This window comes from Carcharhinus amblyrhynchos, chromosome 14, assembly GCF_965287045.1.
Source record: "Carcharhinus amblyrhynchos chromosome 14, sCarAmb.v2.hapA, whole genome shotgun sequence".
Lineage (NCBI taxonomy): Eukaryota > Metazoa > Chordata > Chondrichthyes > Carcharhiniformes > Carcharhinidae > Carcharhinus > Carcharhinus amblyrhynchos.
In genome coordinates this window covers 72161783-72184970 of record NC_137337.1, presented here as the reverse complement: position 1 = coordinate 72184970, position 23188 = coordinate 72161783, and the positions used below count along the sequence as shown (strand labels likewise).

At 46.3% G+C, this 23188-nt stretch overlaps 1 protein-coding gene across 1 annotated transcript in view; it reads left to right on the top strand.

Moving 5' to 3' along the window:
- The window catches only part of LOC145352777 (cysteine-rich motor neuron 1 protein), a 208762-nt gene extending 185902 nt beyond the window's left edge, over positions 1–22860 (top strand). The window contains exons 9-14 of the mRNA XM_080203086.1: positions 4323–4541; positions 7689–7904; positions 9824–10045; positions 11198–11317; positions 15671–15840; positions 22152–22860. Coding sequence (XP_080059212.1) covers positions 4323–4541; positions 7689–7904; positions 9824–10045; positions 11198–11317; positions 15671–15840; positions 22152–22346 — 1142 coding nt within the window. The 3' untranslated portion in view covers positions 22347–22860. The remainder of the gene's footprint in view (positions 1–4322; positions 4542–7688; positions 7905–9823; positions 10046–11197; positions 11318–15670; positions 15841–22151) is intronic.
- The last annotated feature ends 328 nt before the right edge of the window (positions 22861–23188 follow it).

The following is a 23188-nucleotide window of genomic DNA, read 5'->3' as shown; positions in this document are numbered from 1 at the left end:
CCGTGATTGAATAATGGAGCAAACCCGACGGGCCGAATGGCCTAACTCTGTTGCTTTACTTATGGAAATTTCCAGAAAGCAAGAAAGAAGAAGAATGATAAAAATATGACCAGCTGCATTCGTGACAGCCCACATTCCTTCACTTGGAACAAGCGGAAGGGAAGAGGCTCCTTTTGCCTGGTCTAATCCCAACAAGGGCAAACCCACATCACTCACACTCACCCAGTGTCAGATATGAAATAAAACATACAACACGTTTTGACTAAGATGGGGCCTGAACATCATTAGATTTCCAAGAGCTGTATTAGGTCCTCTGAAGACAACATATGTTGTTGTGCAAGAAGGGATGGTGTAAAATCACTGCTTGCTTTTGGTGTTTTATTGGTATTGGGTGAGGAATGGGAGAAACCATCAACTGATAAAATGCGACCACAGTTTCTCTCTTCAGGTCCTCCGCAGCAGATTGTATAATGGCTATTCTCTCATTACGCACTTGCCAGTGCGGAGTACAAAAGCTGGAAAAGAAATGGTTGGCAGCAAGCCTGCTTTAATGGTGGTGGGATGCCTATTCAGATTTGGCACGATGCCTGGCAGTGTGCAGACTGTAGCATCGACGTGATGCCAGAACCTTGGCACGTGCCTGTGGTCTGGCTGGCGAGTTGCCTCAAGTAAAAGTGGCACGATGCCCGTCTGAGTTCACAATGACCAGATCTGCTTAGATCTACCAAGGGGGACTTGTCTGAATGTGGGGAAAGAATAGGCTCTGCACCTGATGGGATAGATCCGAACAAAATACACTCATTTGAACTCTGACAGGAGATTCTGTTGTAGAAAAGGTTTGTTTATTGGCAGGAATGTTTGAAAAGTTATCCAAGGAAAGATGCTTGTTATTTCCATCAATATGCACTGCATTTGACTAGAATTAAAAGATCCAGAACACATTAACATAAAGGAAAGGTGCTGAACTGAACTAGGCAGACCTATTAATCTGTTCAGATTCAAGTTACAGGCGGCACAGTGGTTAGCACTGCTGTCTCACAGCTCCAGGAACCCGAGTTTGATTCTCAGCTTGAGTGACTGTGTGGCGTTTGCATGTTCTTCCTGTGTCTGACTGGGTTTCCTCTGAATGCTCAGGTTTCCTCCCACAGTCCAAAGACGTGCAAATTAGGTGAATTGGCCATGCTAAATTGTCCCTTAGTGTCCAAAGAAGTGCAGGTTAGGTGAATGGGCCATGCTAAATTGTCCCTTAGTGTCCAAAGAAGTGCAGGTTGGGTGGATTGGCTGTGCCAAGTTGTCCCTCGGTATTCCAAAATGGGTATGTTAGGAGGATTAGCGGGGTAAATACATGGGATTACAGGGATTGGGCCTGGATGGGATGCTCTGTAGGAGATTCGGTGCAGACCCGATGGGTCAAATAGCTTCCTTGTGCACTGCAGGGATGCTCTGCAAAATCAACTGTAGCCAAAGGATAGCTTAACGTTACTCATCCTAATTGTTTCAGCGCTATTTTGCTAAATGAACTATCGCATATGTGGACATATTGCAGTATAGTCTTAAGGTGCATAATTTAAATGACCTATTTCTATACACCCTTTGTATTCTCTCCTTTCTTCAAGAAAAGGCAGATTTATATTAACAGAGGGAGACAGTATACTCAGAGCCTTATTCTAGGAAATCTCCCCTCGTACAAAAAGTGCTGGCTGCGATTACGTGTCGTTTTAAAGTTACCTGTGTGTAATTACACCTTTTTGAGAAAACCTCTCACAGTTATCGTGGAAGATATCTGTAATAAGATGGCTTTTTTTTTGAACAGTCTGTTATTGAGTTGTTCAAATGCACAACAACAATGTACGAGAGCGGAACCAATAAGCAATCAGAAATGAAATAAATATTAATTACGCTGACTTTCTTTCCGTCTGTGTCTGTGTGTTTGTCTTTCCTTTCCTGTGCTCCGTCTGGCAGGGTCAGACAAGTGTCTCATGCTGCTTGTTGTCGAACAAGTTTAACTTTAATTAAATATCCAACTGAATGTAAACCAACAGTGTGCTTGATTTGTAATAGTTGGAGCTTTGGATCATAATAAAATGACACAAGCAGTTGCTCTGATATTACAAGATTTGAATTACACCATAACCTGTTTCCCAGTTATCCATCTCACTATTATACGAAGTTTGCGTCTGCCCTGTAACAATTCTTCTAGGTAACAGAATAAAGTTACCTATTTCACACTTTGCAGTGTGTTAGGACTCTTGTTTTAAAGTGTAACTTGATATTTTAAAATTATTTTTCACTCCTAAGTTCTTCTCCCCGGCCCAGCCACCTCAGCACACCGGCACGGTGGCACAGTGGTACAGTGGTTAGCACTGCTGCCTCACGGCGTCAGGGACCTGAGTTCGATCCCCGGCTTGGACCACTGTCTGTGTGGAGGCTGCATGTTAATCCCGTGTCTGTGTGGGTTTCCTCAGGTGCTCCAGTTTCCTCCCACACACCAAGGATGTGTGGACTAAGTGGATTGGCCATGCTAAATTGCCCCTTATTGTCAGGGGCACTGGCCAGGGTAAATACATGGGGTTACGGGGATGGGGCTTGGTGGCTGGTGAAGACTTGATGGGCTGAATGGCCTCCTTCTGCACTGTTGGATTCTATGATTCTATCGCTGATGAGGCAAGCACCCTGATCCCTGAGTTGTGATCATCCACCTTGTAATGGGCAGGAGTCACTCAGGCTGACACATTAGGACGGCAGGGTGGTTCAGTGGTTAGCACTGCTGCCTCGGGTCATTGTCTGTATGGAGTTTGCACATTCTCCCTGTCTCTGCATGGGTTTCCTCCGGATGCTCGGATTTCCTCCCACAATCCAAGGATGTGCGGGTTAGGTTGATTGGCCATGCTAACTGCCCCTTAGCGTCAGGGGGATTAGCAGGGTAAGTATGTGGGTTACAGGTGGGATTGTTGTTGGTGCAAACTCAATGGGCCAAATGGCCTCCGCCTGTACTGTAAGGACTCTATGATTGCTGCTGGACTTCAGGAGTTGCCTGCTAATGCTATCCCACTCGCTAAAGATGTGTAGGTCAGGTGGATTGGCCATGCTAAGTTGCCCCTTTGAGGACGAGCAGGGTAGAAAGGTGAGGCTACGGGATAGGGCCTGGGTGGGATGTTGGCGGTGCAGACCCGATGGGCCAAATGGCTGCCTTCTATGATTCTGTCTTATTTTCCTCATCTTTGAGACCCAAAAGGTGCCCCTTCTTTCCTAAACACATTTTAACTGATGTGGCATGCATGGTGGCACAGTGGTTGGCACTGCTGCCTCGCAGCACCAGGGACCCAGGTTCTGTCTGTCTGGAGTCTGTACGTTCTCCCCAGGTCTGCATGGGTTTCCTCCGGGTGCTCCAGTTTCCTCCCACAGCCCAAAGATGTGCAGGCGAGGTGGATTGGCCGTGCTAAATTGCCTCTCATTGTCCCAAGATGCGTAAGTTAGGGGAACTTAGTGGGGCAATTAAGTGGGGGGGTCACAGGGATAGGGCCTGGGTGGGATGCTCCGTTGGAGAGTCGGTACAGATTTGGTGGACCGAATGGTCTCCTCCTGCACTGTTGGAATTCGATGATTTGTATCAGGAAATCATAACTGCCCCAAAATCACCGATTCCAAGCTCACCCTGGTGCTTTTTAAAATAGTGCAATGGCAACACGGAGGGTAGAGGATAGCACCTCTGTGCTGAACCAGAAGCTTGAGGGCCAAGTCCCAACCCAGGACTTAATGACCAAGGAAGGCGCACTCGTAACGCGGCTGGAACAGGTTGCATTTCTGAAATTGGAGCGTATTGGTCAAATAAAGTAGTTGTTTTCTGCATCAAATTATGCCTAGGAGTGGGTCTACTTGGTAAGAGGAAATCAAGAACTCCAATCTCTCGTGCGAATCTCCAAAGGACAAAGAACAGCACAGTTTTGGAGTGGGCCCTTTGGACCTCCAAGTCTGTGCTGAACACATTGTCCTATCTAGACCAACCGTTTGTATCACTCTGTTCATGGATTGATCCAGATAAATGTGGCTAATGTATCTGCCCCAACCACCTCACTTGGCAGTGCACTCCAGGCCCCCACCACCCTCTGTGTTTAAAAAAAAACCTCCCCCGCACAACTCCGCTGAACCTTTCCCCCCTTACCCTGAACTTGTACCCCCTTGTAAATGTGACAGGTATTGATAAAGTCGATTCTCAATAAAGAAAAATGATTTAAGTTCAAATCAACCCTGGCGAATTTTGTGTCGGGTGTGATTTTAAATGAAACTTTGCTTAATGTGGCTCCGCTTGGTTACTTTTGCAGAGACGGATGTGCAGCTTAGCACGACGGCTCCCCCGCCGCCAACCAGTTTCTGCCTCACCGCGACGGGACGGCGCTTCGAGGAAGGGCAAGGCTGGCATGACGGCTGCCGGGACTGTTATTGTTACGGGGGAAGAGAAATGTGTGTGCTGATTACGTGCCCAGTTCCCAACTGTCTCAGCCCCCTGGTCAGACCTGGGCATTGCTGCCCCACCTGTCAAGGTGAGTTCCAGCTTCATCAGACTTGCAATGAACACCCCAGTGAGTACACCCCAGTGCAGAGCACTCTATTTTTAGATTGAAATGAGGTTGGGCGGCACAGGGGGTTAGCGCTGCTGCCTCACAGCGCCAGGGACCCGGGTGCGATTCCTGGCTTGGGTGACCGTCTGTGCGGAATTTGCACATTCTCCCCATGTCTGCGTGGGTTTCCTCCTGATGCTCCAGTTTGTTCCAAAGACATAATGGTTAGGCAGATTGGCCGTGCTAAATTATCCCTTAGTGTCAGGGGGACTAGTTGGGTAAATGCAGGGGATTATGGGGATAGGGCCTGGATGGGATTGTGGTCGGTGCAGACTCGATGGGCCAAATGGCCACCTATTGCACTGTGGGCTTCAATTCTATGAAATCGTGGGGAGGCAACGGCTTAGTGGTATCATCGTTAGGCTATTAATATAAACTATTAATCCAGAAACTCAGCTAATGTTCTGGGGACCTGGGTTCGAATCCCGCCACAGCAGATGGTGGAATTTGAATTTAATAAAAATATCTGGAATTAAGAATCTACTGATGACCATGAAACCATTGTCAATTGTCGGAAAAACCCATCTGGTTCACTAATGTCCTTTAGGGAAGGAAATCTGCTGTCCTTACCTGGCCTATATGTGACTCCAGAGCCACCGCAATGTGGTTGACTCTCAATTGCCCTCAGACAGTAAATGCTGGCCAGCCAACAACACCCGTGTCCTTTGAATCCATAAAAAAAGAATTATAGGGCAAAGCTACTGGAACAAGAAAAGTACCTTTATAAGCATATAAATCAGCGAATTGCTCTCTTCTCCCAACACTTTGGAACCTCCAACAGCTACTTCCAAATCTGTGAACTCTACCACCTTGCAGGACAAGAGAATAGAAATACCACCATCCGCAAGTTCCCCTCCAAATACTCACCATCCTGTCTTGGAACTATATTGCCAATACTTCACTGTCATTGCATCAAAATCCTGGAATTCCCTCCCTAAGAGCACTGTGGGTGCACCTATACTACATGGTCTGCATAGGGTCAAGAAGGCAGCTCACCATCACCCTCATAGAATCCCTGCAGTGCAGAAGGAGGCCATTCAGCCCATCGAGCCTGTACCGAACACAATCCCACCCTGGCCCTTTCTACCTCCTCAAAAGCAATTCGAGGTGGGCAATAAATGCTGGCATCGCCCACACCCCATAAAAGAATTTTTAAAAATTACGTTTCCTCAATCCACTTATCTTCCTGTCCATGCTGCAATGTCCTCTACCTGTGTCTATTGTGTGTCATCCTCTTTAACCCGTTTGGAACTGTGATTAGAAGCACTTCCTCTGTGGCACCACCTTTTTGCGATTACATTCTGACCTGTTGCAATATAACCGGCACGTCTACAATGGTTTATCTCCTGTGAAGGCACGGTCACAGGTGTAATGCCTCAATCCTCGATGCGTAGCTGCTTTTATTTCCCATTTTCAAGCACCTCACAAAAGTATTGCTGTTAAGCTTAGGGGGAATCTTCTGAATGCACTATGACAATCTTCCTCTTTCCTTACAAATTACCCAACACAAGGTGAGTGGTATCTCCACTGTCAGCACCTGTATGTTCCTCATCAATTGCATCTGTATGCTAAAGCCCCCTTGGTTCAGGTTTTATCTTGGCTCAAGATAACCATTCTCAATGACAATCGCCGTGCGATCTTTGTATCTTCCCTTTTGGACCTTCCTCCTGTCTTGTGGCTGACATCCTCTGACCTCCCAATTCAACCTATGTACAATATCTGCTCTCCGCTCACTGTATTCATCTCGGTAGCCCTTGGCTCTGTAGTGATTTGATTTATTATTGCCACATGTATTGGGATACAGTGAAAAGTATTATTTCTTGTTTATGTCAGCTAAAGCTGTGAGCTGAGAAACACTGACTGTGAGAGCTGCAGAGATCATGATTTAAAAAAAAATCTCTGAAAGTATACTAATGTCACACCGCTCATAGAGTGGGAGACACGGAAAAAGAGAGGGTGCAGAATGTCATGCTAGTTATACCATCCTCGAATCCTACCTCCTTCACCAGGTCTTCAGTTAGCTTTGCTGATCCTTTTCCAACTCGCCCGGATGTCCAACTGCCCCTTGGTGAGATGCCTTGTAAGGTGAAAAAATAAGTTGTATTTATATCACACTTTTCACAACGTCTTGACATCCCAAAGTACTTTTCAACCAATGACGTGCATTTGAAGCATAATTACTGCTATGATGTGGAAAAGCTGGCATCCAATAAGCTTCCTCTGATAGCAACATAGCCTACAGTGCGGAAGAGGCCATTCAGCCCATCATGCCTGCACTGGCACTCTGACAGAGTATCTCACCCAGGACCTCTCCCCTGCCCTATACCCATAATCCCACACATTTACCATGGATAATCCGTCTAGCCTACGCATCTTGGGACACTAAGGGGCAATTTAGCATGGCCAATCTACCTAACCTGCACATCTTTGAACTCTGGGAGAAAACCGAAACACTCGGAGAAAACTCACACAGACATGGAGAGAATGTGCAGACTCCGCACAGATAGTAACCCAAGCCAAAAATCGAAACTGGATCTCTGGCACTGTGAGGCAACAGTGCTAACCACTGTGCCACAAATTAGTCAGATAATGGTTTAATTTGAGATAAATATAGGTCAGGACACAGAAGAGAATGCCACTGATTTTGTTTTTAAAAAATAATGCAATGATTTTCTACATAACTTGAAGGAGCTGAACAAGTTGGTTTAACATCCCGTCCGAAAGACGGAGGGAGGAATTTTATGGGCCCTCTCTCCAGCAGGGATTTTCCAATCTCGCCAAAGCTGAAGGACTTTTGAATGGCTCGCCGCATTTTCTGGTGACAGGGTGGTAAAATTCCACCCTGTGATCTTGACAATCCACCACTACTACACCGAAATGTGGGCCTAGATTTTGCACTCAACTCCTGAGTGGAGCTCGAAACCACAACCTTCTGATGGAGAGGGGTGGTGGGAAGAGGGCAGGAGTGCTACCAAAGCCGCTGCCATTAAGGGTAATAGGCAGATGTGAGTCGCCGAGGTTGCGTGCGATATATTCTCCGCGATAAAACTTCTGTCCTTGTTTCCGCAGATGAGGTGGGCAGTGGACAGCCTGATACGGTTGACCTCACTGTATGTCAGGCTCCGGGAGGAGAATACTATTTGGAGGGTGAGACTTGGAACCTTGACATTTGCACTCAATGCACGTGCCACAGTGGGCGTGTGCTCTGCGACACCGAAGTGTGCCCACCGCTCCTGTGCCAAGCACCGATCAAAGAATCGGGAGCTTGCTGTCTAACATGTCCAGGTAAGTGACTGCGTAGACAAAATAGTTTAGGATATAAATATTGTCTTTACGACGGGAAATCTTATTGGAAAATTATAAAGTAATTATGGAAGGGAATATTTTTGCATTAATCCCTGTAATATGTGCATTTTTTTATTGGTACATTTAAATCGCTTCACTGTTTACATTTTGATGAACTATTTTGTTCATGGAATCCAGGATAAAGCAGCCCTGCTTGATTGGCACCACATCTACAAACATCCACTCTCTCCACCACCAACGCTCAGTAGCAGCAGTGTGTACTAGCTACAAGATGCACTGCAACAATTCACCGAAGATCCTTAGACAGCACCTTCCAAACACACAACCACTTCCATCTAGAAGGACAAGGGCAGCAGATACATGGGAACACCACCACCTACAAGTTCTCTTCCAAGCCACCCACCATCCTGACTTGGAAATATATCACCGTTCCTTCACAGTCGCTGGATCAAAATCCTGGAATTTCCCCCCCTAACGGCGTTGAGGGTCAACCCACGGCACAGGGACTGCAGCGATTCAAGAAGGCAGCTCACCCCCACCTTCCCAAGGGCAACTAGGGATGGGCAATAAATGCTGGCCAGCCAGCGACACCCATGTCCCATGAATGAATTTTTGAAAACCCGGATTGGGAGAAAGTGTTCTGTATCATTCCACATAAACATGTAGCACCAGCTTGAGCTTTTAATTGTAAAACCTGTGGAATGAAACTGTCACTAAGAGTGATCTATTTGGAATGCCATCTGTAACCATTTTGCCGCAAGTAAGCTCATTTGAGGTTACATGAAAGGGTCCTCCTGATTACAGTGATGCTGTTTTTTTAAATATAATAATCAGAACGAGTTTGTTGCTTTCATGAAAGCAGGTGAGCCTCTTTGGAAATACATTGCAGCTGTTACTGCAAATCAAACTGTACTGTTGTTACTTCAGGAGCTTCCTGTGAGTTGCCATTGTTGGTGAAATTATCCCGAGTTATTTTATTCTTTCCAGTGCTTTGGAACATTTCTTTGTGTATTTTGGATGCGTTCATTTTTCTGGTATTCGGATTGTAGAGACAAGACAAGGCCATTTAGCCAATTTAGCCTGGGATGGCACAGCGGTTAGCACTGCTGCCTCTCAGCGCCAGGGACCCAGGTTCGTTTCTGGCCTCGGGTCACTGTCTGTGCGGAGTCTGCACATTCTCCTCGTGTCTGCGTCGGTTTCCTCCCATAGTCCAAAAGATGTGCAGGTTAGGTGGATTGGCTATGCTAAATTGCCCCTTAGTGTCACAATTACAGGGATAGAGTATGGGTAAGACACTATGTCAGACTCGATGGGCTGAATGGCCTCCTCCTGCACTGTAGGAATTCTATGATTGTACAGGTTCAATTTATATTTCCACAGACCTTCAGAAAGCAGTCTGCCACTGAGCAAATAATTACTTGATATTAGCATTATGTGAACTTCTTGTAAGTTTAAGTGTATTTATTAGTGTCACAAGTAGGCTTACATTAACACTGCAATGAAATTAGTGTGAAAATCCCCCCCCTTGAAAGAGGACATTAACACTGCAATGAAATTAGTATGAAAATCCCCTAGCGGCTGTACTCCAGCACCTGTTCGGGTACACTGAAGGAGAATTTAGCACTTAACCAGCACGAGTGTGGGAAGAAACTGGAGCAGCTGGAGAAACCCCATGCAGACACGGGGAGAATGTGCAAACTCCACACAGTCACCCAAGCCGGGAATCGAACCCAGGTCCCTGGCGCTGTGAGGCAGCAGTGCTAACCACTTGTGCGTCCTGTGTCTGATTATTTGGTGCAGCCTTACTAGTAAGATATAAATGTCCGTGTTTTCTGGGTGAATATGCTCTCGGTGCCCTAATCCTAATAATGTATGTTTTCTTAATATTTCCGTGACAGAGGATCAGTTGAAAGCCCTATTGCCAACCAATAGCAGTGAGTCTGGATACTGCATGTCCAGCGACGGGGATATCCTGTTAGTCGGAGAGTCGTGGAAACCCAATGCCTGCACGAGCTGTATTTGCGGAGACGGTGCCATTCAATGCTTCTCTCAAACCTGTTCAGCCGCCCTGTGCAGGCTGCCAGTCCTACGGAAAGGGCAGTGTTGCCCGTACTGCTTGGGTGAGTGAATAAATCATTTCCGTTGCCATGCCTGACAGGTCAGAAAGATGTTTGCAGATTTGACAAAGAAGGCTAATCGATGTGGGCAACAGAGAAGATATTTATCCACTAACAGACGTGGCCATTGCTGATCAGTGTGGCGCAGTCGCATGTTTGCCCTTTGTTTCACTTCCACGTTGGAGGTGCAGAGTCCTGACATTCCACTATCTGTAACCCCCGTGACTTGCCTGGGTTTGCAAAACCTCACTTACTGTACTGTCTGGAGACAATACACATCTCTTTAAACTGTGATCAGTGCTCCTTCCACTCACATTATCAGCCACTTCAGGTCTTGAACAGCAGGTTAGGTGTAAGGATTCACATTCTAATCAGTAATCTCTAAACTGTCTGTGCTTTATATGCTCTGTCTGAGGCCAGAACTCTCCATTCACCTGACGAAGGGGCTAACCCGAAAGCTTGTGAGTCTATTATCAAATAAATAGGTTGGACTAAAACCTGGTGTTGTCAGACTTTTTACTGTGTTTACGCCAGTCCAACGCCGGCATACCCACATCATTCCACAATGGGGCAGCGTTGTGACAGAGTGGTTAACGCTGCTGCCTCACAGCACCAGGGACCCGGGTTCGGTTCTGGCTTGGGTCACTGTGGAAGTTTCTACCCTGGGGAAAAGACTCTGATTATCCATTCTGTCCACACCTCACGACATTTCATTTCATCATCAGGTCTCCCCCCTCCCACCTTCAAGTGAAAAGAAATCAAGTTTGTCCAATTTCTCCTCATAGTTGATAACCCTCCAGAGCCAGCAATATCCTGGTCAACCTTTCCAAAGCCTCCATATCCTCCTGCTCCTATCTTCCATGTTTTCAGGCTTCTCCATCTGAAGCAATGTGCCAACGTATAAATGATTAATCCGAGGGACTGTTTAGATCCCTAGTAGGAAATTGATTTGACAGCCGGAATCCAGATGGACAATTAGATATTCCTGCTGCAACTTGCTGAGAGATTATTCCGGCTCTTAAGCCGTGCTTTTTAAGATTGCTTTGATTGTCGGTAACCAGTTCACACAGAACAGTCTAGAACTTGTGGATTCTAGGCGATATTTTTCCCGCTCTCTGTGTGTTCATTTATTTTCAACCTTTCCTTGTCCCCAAGATGTGCCGACGGTCTTACCACCCACGACAGAAGCTGCCGACGTTTCCCTGGAGAGCTCGACGGGATTCGGAGGCAAAGGGATACTCACAACTGCTCAGCCGAACCTGCCGCCGTTCACAGGTAACGGGAAAGCTGCTCGTTGCATTGATATAGAAACGGTTTACATTTTAGGGCAGCACCACTGCCTCAGAGTGCCGAGGACCCGGGTTCGATTCAGGCCTCGAGTCGCTGTCTGTTTGCACATTCTTCCCGTGTCTGTGTGGGTTTCCTCCGGGTGCTCCGGTTTCCTCCCAAGGCCCAAAGATGTGTAGGATGGTGAATTGGCCGTGCTAAATTGCCCCCTATTGTCCAAAGGTGAACTGGTTAGGTGGATTGCTCATGCTAAATTGCCCCTTAGTGTCCAAAAATGTGCAGATTAAGTGGATTGGCCACACTAAATTGCCTCTCAGTGTCCAAAGATGCATAGGTTAGATTGATTGGCCATGCTAAATTGCCCCCTAGTGTCCAAAGGTTAGGCCATTCTAAATTGACCCTTAGTATCAAGGTAAATACATCAGGTCATGGGGATAGGGCCTGGGTGGGATCGCTGTCGGTGCAGGCTCGATGGGCCAAATGGCCTCATTCAGCACTGTAGGGATGCTGTGATTCTTGATTCTGTGCACCTAATTTACCCTCAGTAGCGGCCTTGTCTCTAAAGTGAGTAGCTGAACATTTTGCCCTTCAGATGTATCTTTGACATGTCTGACTAAAGAATGATTTGACCTTGGTAAGTATATTTAATTGCTTATCCACTCCCTTCCCCTCTTAAAAATGTCAGAAGTATTTCCTCTTTCCCTGTAATGTTCCGTGCAATGCCCCAATAAATAGAAAGGGTGACAAACTGTTTCTAAACCCCACTGTAAGATGGCAGTTAAGAATTCTGCAGATTAACTTCCCATTCCCTTCTGTCCCAGGGGGTGTCCGTTGCTTCCATTCTGTGCCTTCCTCAGGCCACCTTGAGATGTTGCAGGGACAACATCGCTGTTGAAAATAATCTTCTAAATGGAAGGGATTATTTGAACTTGGGTGGCACAGTGGTTAGCACTGCTGCCTCACAGCACCAGCGACCCAGGTTCAATCCTGGCCACAGGTCACTGTCTGTGTGGAGTCTGCACATTCTCCCCGTGTCTGCATGGGTTTCCTCCGGGTGCTCTGGTTTCCTCCGACACTCCAAAGATGCGCGGGTTAGGTTGATTGGCCATGCTAAATCGACCCTTAATGTTAGAGGATTAACAGGGGTAAACGTATGGGGTTACGGGGATAGAGCCTGGGTGGGATTGTTGTCGGTACAGTCTCGATGGGCCGAAGGGCCTCCTTCTGCATCTGCCTCCTTCGAATCTGTCGGGATTCTCTGACTCTCTGAGGCTGAGCTGAGTTTCCCTGGTGCAACCGAGAGGTAACGACACGAGTTTAAATTCACATGTCGATGCATGACGCGCTGTTGGTGTTGGCTGCACTTTTATCACTTTGGGAGGGAGGTACTAATAAGGAGGGAGATATGGAATAATTTGTCACTGGAAGTCAGTGCCTGGCCCTGAGGGTGTGGCAATGAATAAGGAAGAAAGGGTATTACTTCACTGACAACACTTGATTTATTCAGCTGCTCTTATTGACTTGTTGGAATGCCTGATGCTCAATCAATTTATACATTTGCTGTCGACTGCTGTTTGTTTAATCCTTCTGTGCAAGTGGCTCTAATAACTCATTGACTTCTCGAGGAACCAGTTGCAGAGTGAATTTATTAATTCACTGATTGCCGCTAATTTATTACTTTATTGACATGCCTGGAACTCCGTTCGTTCACTGCTCCTGGTTTGCTTCATTCTTTGTAAGTTGGTTGGTTCTCATTGCTGAAAGAATGCAGTGATTGGTGTCCTGTTAAGTTGTCAAAGGCTCAGATAGCAGATGGCTCTGCTGTATCACTCATCATTCACATTGTGCTGTTGTGTGTGAGTGAGCATGTCTATGGCTCATGTTCATTCCTGTAGGTTGTGATTTCATGATCCAAATGTACTCGTTTTAGAATCATAGAATCCTTACCAGCAGAAGGAGGCCATTTGGCCCATCGAGTTTGCACCGACCTTCCAACAGAGTATCTTACCCAGGCCCTACCCTGCTGATCCACCTAACCTGCACATCTTTGGACACTATGGGTCATTTTAGCATGGCAAATCCACCAAATCTGCACATCTTTGGACACTAAGGGGCAATTTAGCATGGCAAATCCGCCAAATCTGCACATCTTTGGACACTAAGGGGCAATTTAGCACGGCCAATCCACCAAATCTGCACACCTTTGGACACTAAGGGGCAATTTAGCACGGCCAATCCACCTAACCTGCACATCTTTGGACTGTGAGAGGAAACCGGAGCACCCGGAGGAAACCCAAGCAGACACGGGGAGAATGTGCAAACTGCACACAGTCACCTGAGACTAGAATCGAACCCAGGTCCCTGGCGGTGCTAACCACGGTGCCACCCTATAAAGATAAAGTCACCATAGTCCCAGATGGCCGAAGGCTGACTGATGGTCAGTGAGCTTGAGGATTGCCACACCTCAGGTGAGGGACAAGGTTAAGAAGACAAAGCCTTCAGGAATAACCGCAGCTGGTTTGGGAATTGAACTTGCTCTATTTGTATCACTCTGTATCACTAACCAACCATCCAGCCCACTAAGCCAAACCAATTTAAGGGTTCCAGTTTATTCAATCAGTTTCTCTTCTCTGTGTTGCAGTGGAACACATTTTTTTCTCTGTTTTAACCTGTGTAATCCTCACTTTCTCTGGGAATATGAAATGCCTCAACACTGTGAACATCTTGGGCTGAATACTCCCACCCCGCCCACCGCAGGAATCGTCGTGGGGGCACAGGAAGATCCGTTGACCTCAGGCAGTCTTGGGGTGAGCGCGGTTAGAAAATCCCGCTCAAGAGTGGCACAGTGGTTAGCACTGCTGTCTCACAGCGCCAGGGACCCGAGTTCAATTCCGGCCTCAGGTCACTATCTGTGTGGAGTTTGCAGGTTCTCCCCGTGTCTGCGTGGGTTTCCTCCGGATGCTCCGGTTTCCTCCCACAGTCCAGAGATGTGCAGGTTAGGTGCTAAATTGCCCCTTAATGTCAGGAGGACGAGCTCGGGTAAATGCATGGGGTTCTGGGGTGGGATTGTTGTCTCGACGGGCTGAATGGCCTGCGGCACTGTGGGATTCTATGATAATTGACTCAGCAAAGGCAATGTCACAGGAGGTTGTTATTTCCAGAGTGAGTTTAAAAATAAACTTTTAATGGCCAGCATTTCATGGCCATTGGCAGGTGCCTTTGATAGGTGAGCCACTGCAGTCCATGTAGTCAAGATACTGCCACGGTGTTGTTGAGTAGAGCTTTTCGGGTTTTGACCCAGCAACCATGAAGGAACAATGAAATGGAGTTGAGGCGGAGGTCGCAGGTTTGGAAGGAACTGTCAATAAGCCTTGGCAATCTGCTGTGTAAATGGTACAGTCTGCGGTCACTGAGGAGGGATGGATATATATACACAGAACAAAGAAAATTACAGCACAGGAACAAGCCTGCAATGACCCTTGCTGCCCGACTGAACTAAAACCCCCACTCTTCCGGGTACAGTGCGGCCCTGTTATAACGCGATGGTTGGCGTCCATAAAACGTTAGCGCAAAAAAAGTGGGGTCGCGCTATATCGGGGTTCAAGAAAATCGGCGTTCAAACTGACCCGATGTTGACCTGACATCCTATTATCACCCTATTTGACCTGTTTTTTGCACGTTTACCTTCTGGCAAGTAAATTACCTTTTAATTAAAGAATTCTGTGAATAAGTTGTTGTTGTTACAGTAGAAATTAAAACACAAATTAATTTTTCGTAAAGCTTTCTAATAAACAAAATAAAACAACGACAGTTTTTTTCTTAAAAAAGTGATCGAGTGTTTCTTGCTTGAAAGGAGCAAAACAAAAGGGTCCAATGATTCACCGTGTTATACCCAAATTCGCGCTAAATCGGGGCACGTAAAATCAGGATTTCACTGTACCGTATCCCTCTATTCCCATCCTATTCATGTGTTTGTCAAGACACCCCTTAAAAGTCACTATCGTATCTGCTTCCACTCCCTCCCCCAGCAACGAGTTCTAGGCACCCACCACCCTCTGTGTAAAAAAACTCGCCTCGTACATCTCCTTTAAACTTTGCCCCTCGCATCTTAAACCTATGACCCCTAGTAATTGACTCTTCCAAAGCTTCTGACTGTCCATTCTGTCCACACCCCTCAGAATCTTGTAGGACACCCCTCAACCTCCGTCGCTCCAGTGAGAATGGAACAGTCGGGAGAAGAGATTTGGGCAAAGCTGGAAACAGTGCAAGGCTAAAATAGTTTGGATCCTCTGCTTATAGTCGGCAAACGTGACTTTCTACACTTCTCTTGTATCTTTTTAGAAGTTGCAGACGTGCCCCCCCAGCAGAACGAAATGGCTGTAATCTACCAATCAGCAGCATGGGTTCTGGCAGCCATATTGCTTGCGATCATCATCTTCTTAACAGCCACCCTCGTAATCAATAGAAAGAAGAAGTGGTTTCAGATGCCTTGCTATCATGCGCCAAATAAGGTAAGACAAAAACATCCAAATCTACAATTGCTACAATGCTGGTGAACAAAGAACAAAGAAAATTACAGCACAGGAACAGGCCCTTCGGCCCTCCAAGCCAGCACCGACCATTCTGCCCGACTGAACTAAAACCCCCTACCCTTCCGGGGATCATACCCATCTAGTCCCATCCTATTTATGTATTTGTCAAGACGCCCCTTAAAAGTCACTATTGTATCTGCTTCCACTACCTTCCCTGGCAACGAGTTCCAAGCACCCACCACCCTCTGTATAAAAAATTTGCCTCATACATCTCCTTTAAACTTTGCCCCTCACACCTTAAACCTATGCCCCCTAGTAACTGACTCTGCCCCCCCCCCACCCAGGGGAAACGCTTCTGACTATCCACTCTGTTCATGCCCCACATAATTGTGTAGACTTCTATCATGTCGCCCCCTCCAGCACCGCTGTTCCAGTGACAACAAACCGGGTTTCTCCAACCTCTCCTCATAACCTTCCGTACCAGGAAACATCCTGGTAAATCTTTTCTGTACCCTCTCTAAAGCCTCCACATCCTTCTCGTAGTGTGGCGGCCAGAATTGAACACTGTATTCCAAGTACGGCCTAACTAAGGGTCTATAAAGCTACAACATGACTTGCCAATTTTTAAACTCAGTGCCCTAGCCAATGAAGGCAAGCATGCCATATGCCTTCTGAGCTGGAAGGAAATCTGGCCAGCGAACATTGCATCTGTAATTTCTAAACACTTGGCCATAATTTGGTCCCTCTTTATATGAATAAACAGTCGTATCAAATGGTGTCAGTGCTCCCAAAGCCTTCATAGTAAATGATGCAGAAGGCAGCCGTTGTGATATGGTGAACCCCCTCGCAGGCTGAGTTTGCAGTTAATTTAGATGAATGTGTTGGGTTGAAAAGATGAATGCTACAAATATATATCGCCAGTGCTGTAAATTCCTCCGGCGTCCAAGAGGGAAAATCTGCTGAAGACAATTCATCAACTGAGCCCCACCGTTAACCACAAGATTTGTTAAATAACAGCATGGATTTGCCTTCAGATTCCTGAGTGGTTTGTTGTGCAAATCCACTGTGTGGGGTTGTGATCAGCCATACAGACGCCAAGCTCGGGACTCAACACTGGATCAGGTTGTGTTAGTGGGTTAATTATTGGATTTGATTTGATTTATTATTGTCACATGTATTGGGACGCAGCGAAAAGTATTGTTTCTTGCGCGCTATACAGGGAGAAGCACACCATTCATAGAGTTTATAAGGCAGAAGGAAAGGAGAAGGTGTAGAATACAGTGTTGCAGACATAGCCAGAGTGTAGAGAAAGAGCGACTTAATATAAGGTAGGTCCATTCAAAAGTCTGATGGCAGCAGGGAAGAAGCTGTTCTTGAGTCGGTTGGTACATGACCTCAGACTTTTGTACCTTATTCCCAACAGAAGAGGGTGGAAGAGAGAATGTCTGGGGTGCATGGGGTCCTTGATTATGCTGGCTGCTTTGGAGAGGCAGCAGGAAGTGTAGACGGAGTCAATGGATGGGAGGCTGGTTTGCGTGATGGATACATTCACGACCCTTTGTAGTTTCTTGCAGTCTTGGGCAGAGCAGGAGCCGTACCGAGCTGTGATACAACCAGAAAGAATGTTTTCTGCATTGCTTTTCCAAAGCAATGGGGGTGGGGAGGAGGGGAGTGGGCGGTCGCCGTCGATGGGACCAGCCGAAAATTTCGGCCTCTCACGCACTAACCACAGTTCTGACGCAGACAACACTGCAGTGAAGTTGTGCACAGCAAGATCCAATAAACAACAACATTATCATGTTTTTGCCTGTGTGATGTTGTTTCTGAGATAAATACCAACCAGGGACACTGGAAGGAACTCCCTGCTGTTCGAAATACTGCCGGCAGTTTTTTACATTGGCTTCCGTGGTCTGTCTGAAAGCTAACACTCAGAGTGCAGCACTGTCTCAGCAGTGCCGCTAGACTATCAACCCAGATTTTGTAGAGTGGATAGTGAACACGCAATCTGCTGACTTAAAGTCAAAGTGTCGACAGCTTCAAGACAGCTGACACCGGAACGTCAGAACAACAACTTACAGAATACCGAGAGGTCTAGATAGAGTGGACGTGGAGAAGATGCTTCTGCTAGTGGGACAGACTAGAACTCGAGGGCACAGCCTCAGAGTGAAGGGATGCTCCTTTAAAACAGAGATGAGGAGGCATTTCTTCAGAGGGTGGTGAATCTGTGGAACTCATTGTCTCAAGGTTGTGGAGGCCAGGTCATTGAGTGTCTTTAAGACAGAGATAGATAGGTTCTTGATCAATAAAGGGATCAAGGGTTATGGGGGAAAAAGCAGGAGAATGGGGATGAGAAAAATATCAGCCATGATTGAATGGCAGAGCAGACTCGATGGGCCAAATGGCCTAATTCTGTTCTTATATTTTATGGACTAAGCTTGCGCAGGAGAGGATTAGTCCAAGAAAAATTAGGATGGTATTAAAATCCTTGAATTGAACAACAGAGGACGGTTGGATGCATCAAAGAGAACCCTGAACGGATTTTGGTCCTGTTTTTAATTTGCGTGAACAAAATTTATTGGGAAACAGGGGAAAACTATTCGATGTTTTGATTCGAAAATAATGAAAGCACTGTAGAGTGAAAAAGAAGTGGTTTGGAACATTTGTGACCCAAGAGGAAATGTTGGCTGATTGCGCAGTAATTCCCAGCACTGATTCCACAAGCATGATCAATGTGAGGGCACCTCGTCTGTATGGTTCGAGAAGTCAGTTAATATTACAGGCACGTCTCTGACATTCCCCTGCTTTAACCCACATGCCTGGAAGCTCAAATGCCTTCCTGTTCATGACTACTTTATTTGGTGCCAATATCGGACTTTATTGAAGGAATTCCTCTTTGAGAGGGGTGCAGGTGTTAAGAATAGAGCTGATATTAAACACTAGGGTATTCCCAGAAGGGAAACTTGGAATGCCTTCTCTCAATTTCCAATTTGGTTTAACGTGAGGAAAGATTTGAAGACCAGTGAAGGATGTCCCAGGCATTTTTGTGATGGGGAGGCGATGACCTAGTGGTATTATCGTTCGACTATTAACCCAGAAACCCAGCTTATGTTCTGAGGTTCAAATCCCACCACTGCAAATGCTGGTATTTGAATTCAAAAATATCTGGAATTTAGAATCTTCTGCTGACTATAAAAACCATTGTCGATTGTCAGAAAAACCCATCTGCTTCACTAATGTTCTTTAGGGAAGGAAATCTGCCATCCTTACCTGGTCTGGCCTACATGTGACTCCACAGCAATGTAGTTAACTCTCCTCATACACCTTTTCTTTAATGAAGAAAAAAACAGATGTGGGTTGGCATCCTCCAGCTGTTCTGAACAAGGGCAACTAGGGGTGGGCAACAAATGCTGGCCAGCCAGTCATACCCATGTCCCAGGAATGAATAAAAAAATTAAACAAAATACATGTTTATCAAACAGTAAAACACAAAGAAAGTCAACGAAAAATCCATTTAATTGATGGTTGTACGTGGGGTGGAATTTCCTGTTTTAATACAGCGTGTTGCAGTGGGTGGGAAAAGCTGTGCTGAAGCCATTGGCCCCACTCTCCACCATGTTGCAGTTGATGTTGTCTACATGGGCTTTAGCAAGGTCTTTGACAAGGTACCACGTGGTAGGTTGTTGCATAAAGTTAAATCTCATGGGATCCAGGGTAAGGTATCTAAATGGATACAAAATTGGCTTCTTGACAGAAGCCAGAGGGTGGTTGTAGAGGGTTGTTTTTCAAACTGGAGGCCTGTGACCAGCGGAGTGCCTCAGGGATCAGTGCTGGGCCCACCGTTATTTGTCATTTATATTAATGATTTGGATGAGAATTTAGGAGGCATGGTTAGTAAGTTTGCAGATGACACCAAGATTGGTGGCATAGTGGACAGTGAAGAAAGTTATCTCCAATTGCAACGGGATATTGATCAATTGGGCCAATGGGCTGACGAATGGCAGATGGAGTTTAATTTAGACAAATGCGAGGTGATGCATTTTGGTAGATTGAACCAGGGCAGGACTTACTCAGTTAATGGAAGGGTGTTGGGGAGAGTTACTGAACAAAGAGATCTAGGGGTACAGGTACACAGCTCCTTGAAAGTGGAGTCACAGGTGGACAGAGTGGTAAAGAAGGCATTCAGCATGCTTGGTTTCATCGGTCAGAACTTTGAATACAGGAGTTGGGATGTCTTGTTAAAGTTGTACAAGACATTGGTAAGGCCACACTTGGAATATTGTGTACAATTCTGGTCACCCTATTATAGAAAGGATATTATTAAACTAGAAAGAATGCAGAAAAGATTTACTCGGACGCTACCGGGACTTGATGGATTGAGTTATAAGGAAAGGCTGAATAGACTGGGACTTTTTCCTCTGGAGCGTAGGAGGCTGAGGGCTGACCTTATAGAGGTCTATAAAATAATGAGGGGCATAGACAAGGTAGTCAATATTTTTTCCCAAAGGTAGGGGAGTCTAAAACTAGAGGACATAGGTTTAAGGTGAGAGGGGAGAGATACAGAAGTGTCCAGAGAGGCAATTTTTTCAGAGGGTGGTGAGTGACTGGAACAAGCTGCCAGAGGTAATAGTAGAGGCGGGTACAATTTTGTCTTTTAAGAAGTGTTTAGATAGTTACATGGGTAAGATGATTGTAGAGGGATATGGGCCAAATGCAGCCAATTGGGATTAGCTTAGGGGTTTTAAACAAAAAAGGGCGACATGGACAAGTTAGGCTGAAGGGCCTGTTTCCATGCTGTAATCCTCTCTGACTCTTTGTTAGCGAGATTGAAAAAGGATAAGGGCTGAGTTGCGTGACAGCACACTGGGAAGGCAGGCTCAGTAACTTTGTTTCTTAAAGATCGGGGCACCACTTTTAGAGGCTACCCCAGTACACACAAGCAAGAATTGAACTACCACCGCAGGCGCGCACACATGCAAACACACGCTCGCACATACAACATTCTCCCTAGCACTTCCTTCTTCCCACGCCCTCCTCAGCCCCGGTTGAGCAATGTACTCACCTGGGCTCCTTCAATGACTATTCATCCAGAGACTCAGCTAATGTTTTGGGGACCCCGGTAGCCACGGCAGATGGGTGGAATTTGAATTCAATAAAAAATATCTGGAATTAAGAATCTACTCCTGACCATGAAACCGTTATCCAGTGTCGGAAAAACTCATCTGGTTCACTAATATCCTTTGGGGAAGGAAATCCCAACACGATTCTATCGTATCTGCTTCCACCACCATCCCTGGCAGTGTGTTCCAGACACCTACCACTCTCAATGTAAAATAAAAAACTTGCCCCTCACATTGCCTTTGAACTTTCTCCCCTTACCTGAAGAGCATGCCTCCCTATTATTATTCATGCTAATCTGGGAAAATGATTCTGACTGTATTAACGGTATGCTTTGTCTGCATATGATGTAGGAAATACTACTATTCGCTGTATCCCAATATATGGGGAGAGGGGAATGTGGAACTGAGCCACGACAGATCAGCCATGATCTTATTGAATGGCGGGGCAGGCTCGAAGGGCTAGATGGCCTACTCCTGCTCCTATTTCTTATGTTCTTACGTGACAAATCAAATCTAACCAGAGAAACCACTATTATTCCAATTGTAACTGTTGTGCTTAGTTAGGGATAGATCACAGGCAAAATTCTCCGGCCTCCCAGCCGTGTGTTTGCTGCCAGCGGGAGGTGGCGCTGTTTGTTTGCTAGCGGGGGGATTCTCTGCCCCTGCCGTTATCAATGGGAATTCCCATTTGACATCATCCCACCCTGGTGGGAAACCCCCAGGCGGGAGTGTGCTGTCGGAGGAACCAGATAATCCCATCAGCATGAACAGCCGGAGAATTCCGGCCCACTTCTGTTTCGTCTCCATTAAAGGGTGGCATGGTGGTTGGCACTGCTGCCTCTCAGCTCCAGCGACCCGGGTTCTATTCCCGGCTTGGATCTGTGCAAAGTCTGCATGTCCTACCCGTGTCTGCGTGGGTTTCCTCCGGGTACTCCGGATTCCTCCCACAGTCGTGCTGGTTAGGTGCGTTGACCCAAACAGGCGCCGGAGCGTGGCGACACGGGGAATTTCACAGTAACTTCATTGCAGTGTTAATGTAAGCCTTACTTGTGACTAGTAAATAAACTTTGCTTTAGAATTTTCTTCGGTACCTGCGCAGTTAGTTGCCAGAAGCTAAAATTGGTTCACGCTACCCACGGCTCGCACTCAACACTTCCTCTTGTTTTGTGGCAGACGCAGTTCGTGAAGAACCCGGTTGACAGACAAACGGTGGTCTACGTGGACTCTGCGAAAGGCAGCAAGATGCACAATGTTAATAACTGCTGCAAAATGGATCTAATGGCAGAAGCAGACTCGCAGTACAAGGAGAAATACAGTGTGCATGCTGAGAAACAGAGCAACAGCCAGCCAAACAAACTACTTGGATAGAAACATGAAACAAAACAAAAGCGTTGGCTTACGAACTGATGGAGTTTTGGCAGTAATTCAGAGATTGTGCTCGATTCAAGAGCCTTGCTTGATCTGGTTCCCATTATATTATAAGTTAATGATTCCAGCTTGTTATTTGTGTATGATTCAGGTACTTGCAAAATAACTATTACTTTTGAAAACCATATGTCTTCACTGACTTTCTGTTCGTTTTAAAATGCCCAAAAGAGCCGAGGCAAACTCGCCAGAAGGAAACAAAAAAAAAAGTCTCAAAGACAGCGAATAAATACCAAACTTTTCAGCGATATTTTTTATCATGGGGGTACAGGATGGGAAAAATATGTATGGAGACAGTAGGCGAGCGGGTGGTCATTTACCATAACCACTTAATGCCAGGAGAATTTTATCAAATGATGCTTTCATTTAAGTTGCCCCCAGCCATCTAGAAATTGACACCTTGAAACCCAGGACAATTCTATTGTGTTCGAAATTGATTCTTTTCCCCCCTCCCCCCACCCCCCCCCCCGGGGAAATGTTGGCGATAGAGTAGTGGAACTATCTTCATGTCCGAAGCTAAGCGACTCCAAAGTTGTATTCCTCCTTACGACGGAGAGACCTCTCTCTTTCCTCGTGGAACCTTTTGCCTCAGAATTAGGGAGCCGGGTGACTGGGGAGGCAAATGGGTCAGTCACGTGATTTCCACCCTCTGGATACGGCTAGGTTCAAACCTACAGTGGGTTTCTGGAATTTTTTTAATATATCGCTTTGAGGCCACCAGGTAAAGCTGAAAGCATTAGTTGTGGAAATGGTTGGGGGGGGTGGGGGAGGAGGGTGATGGTGCC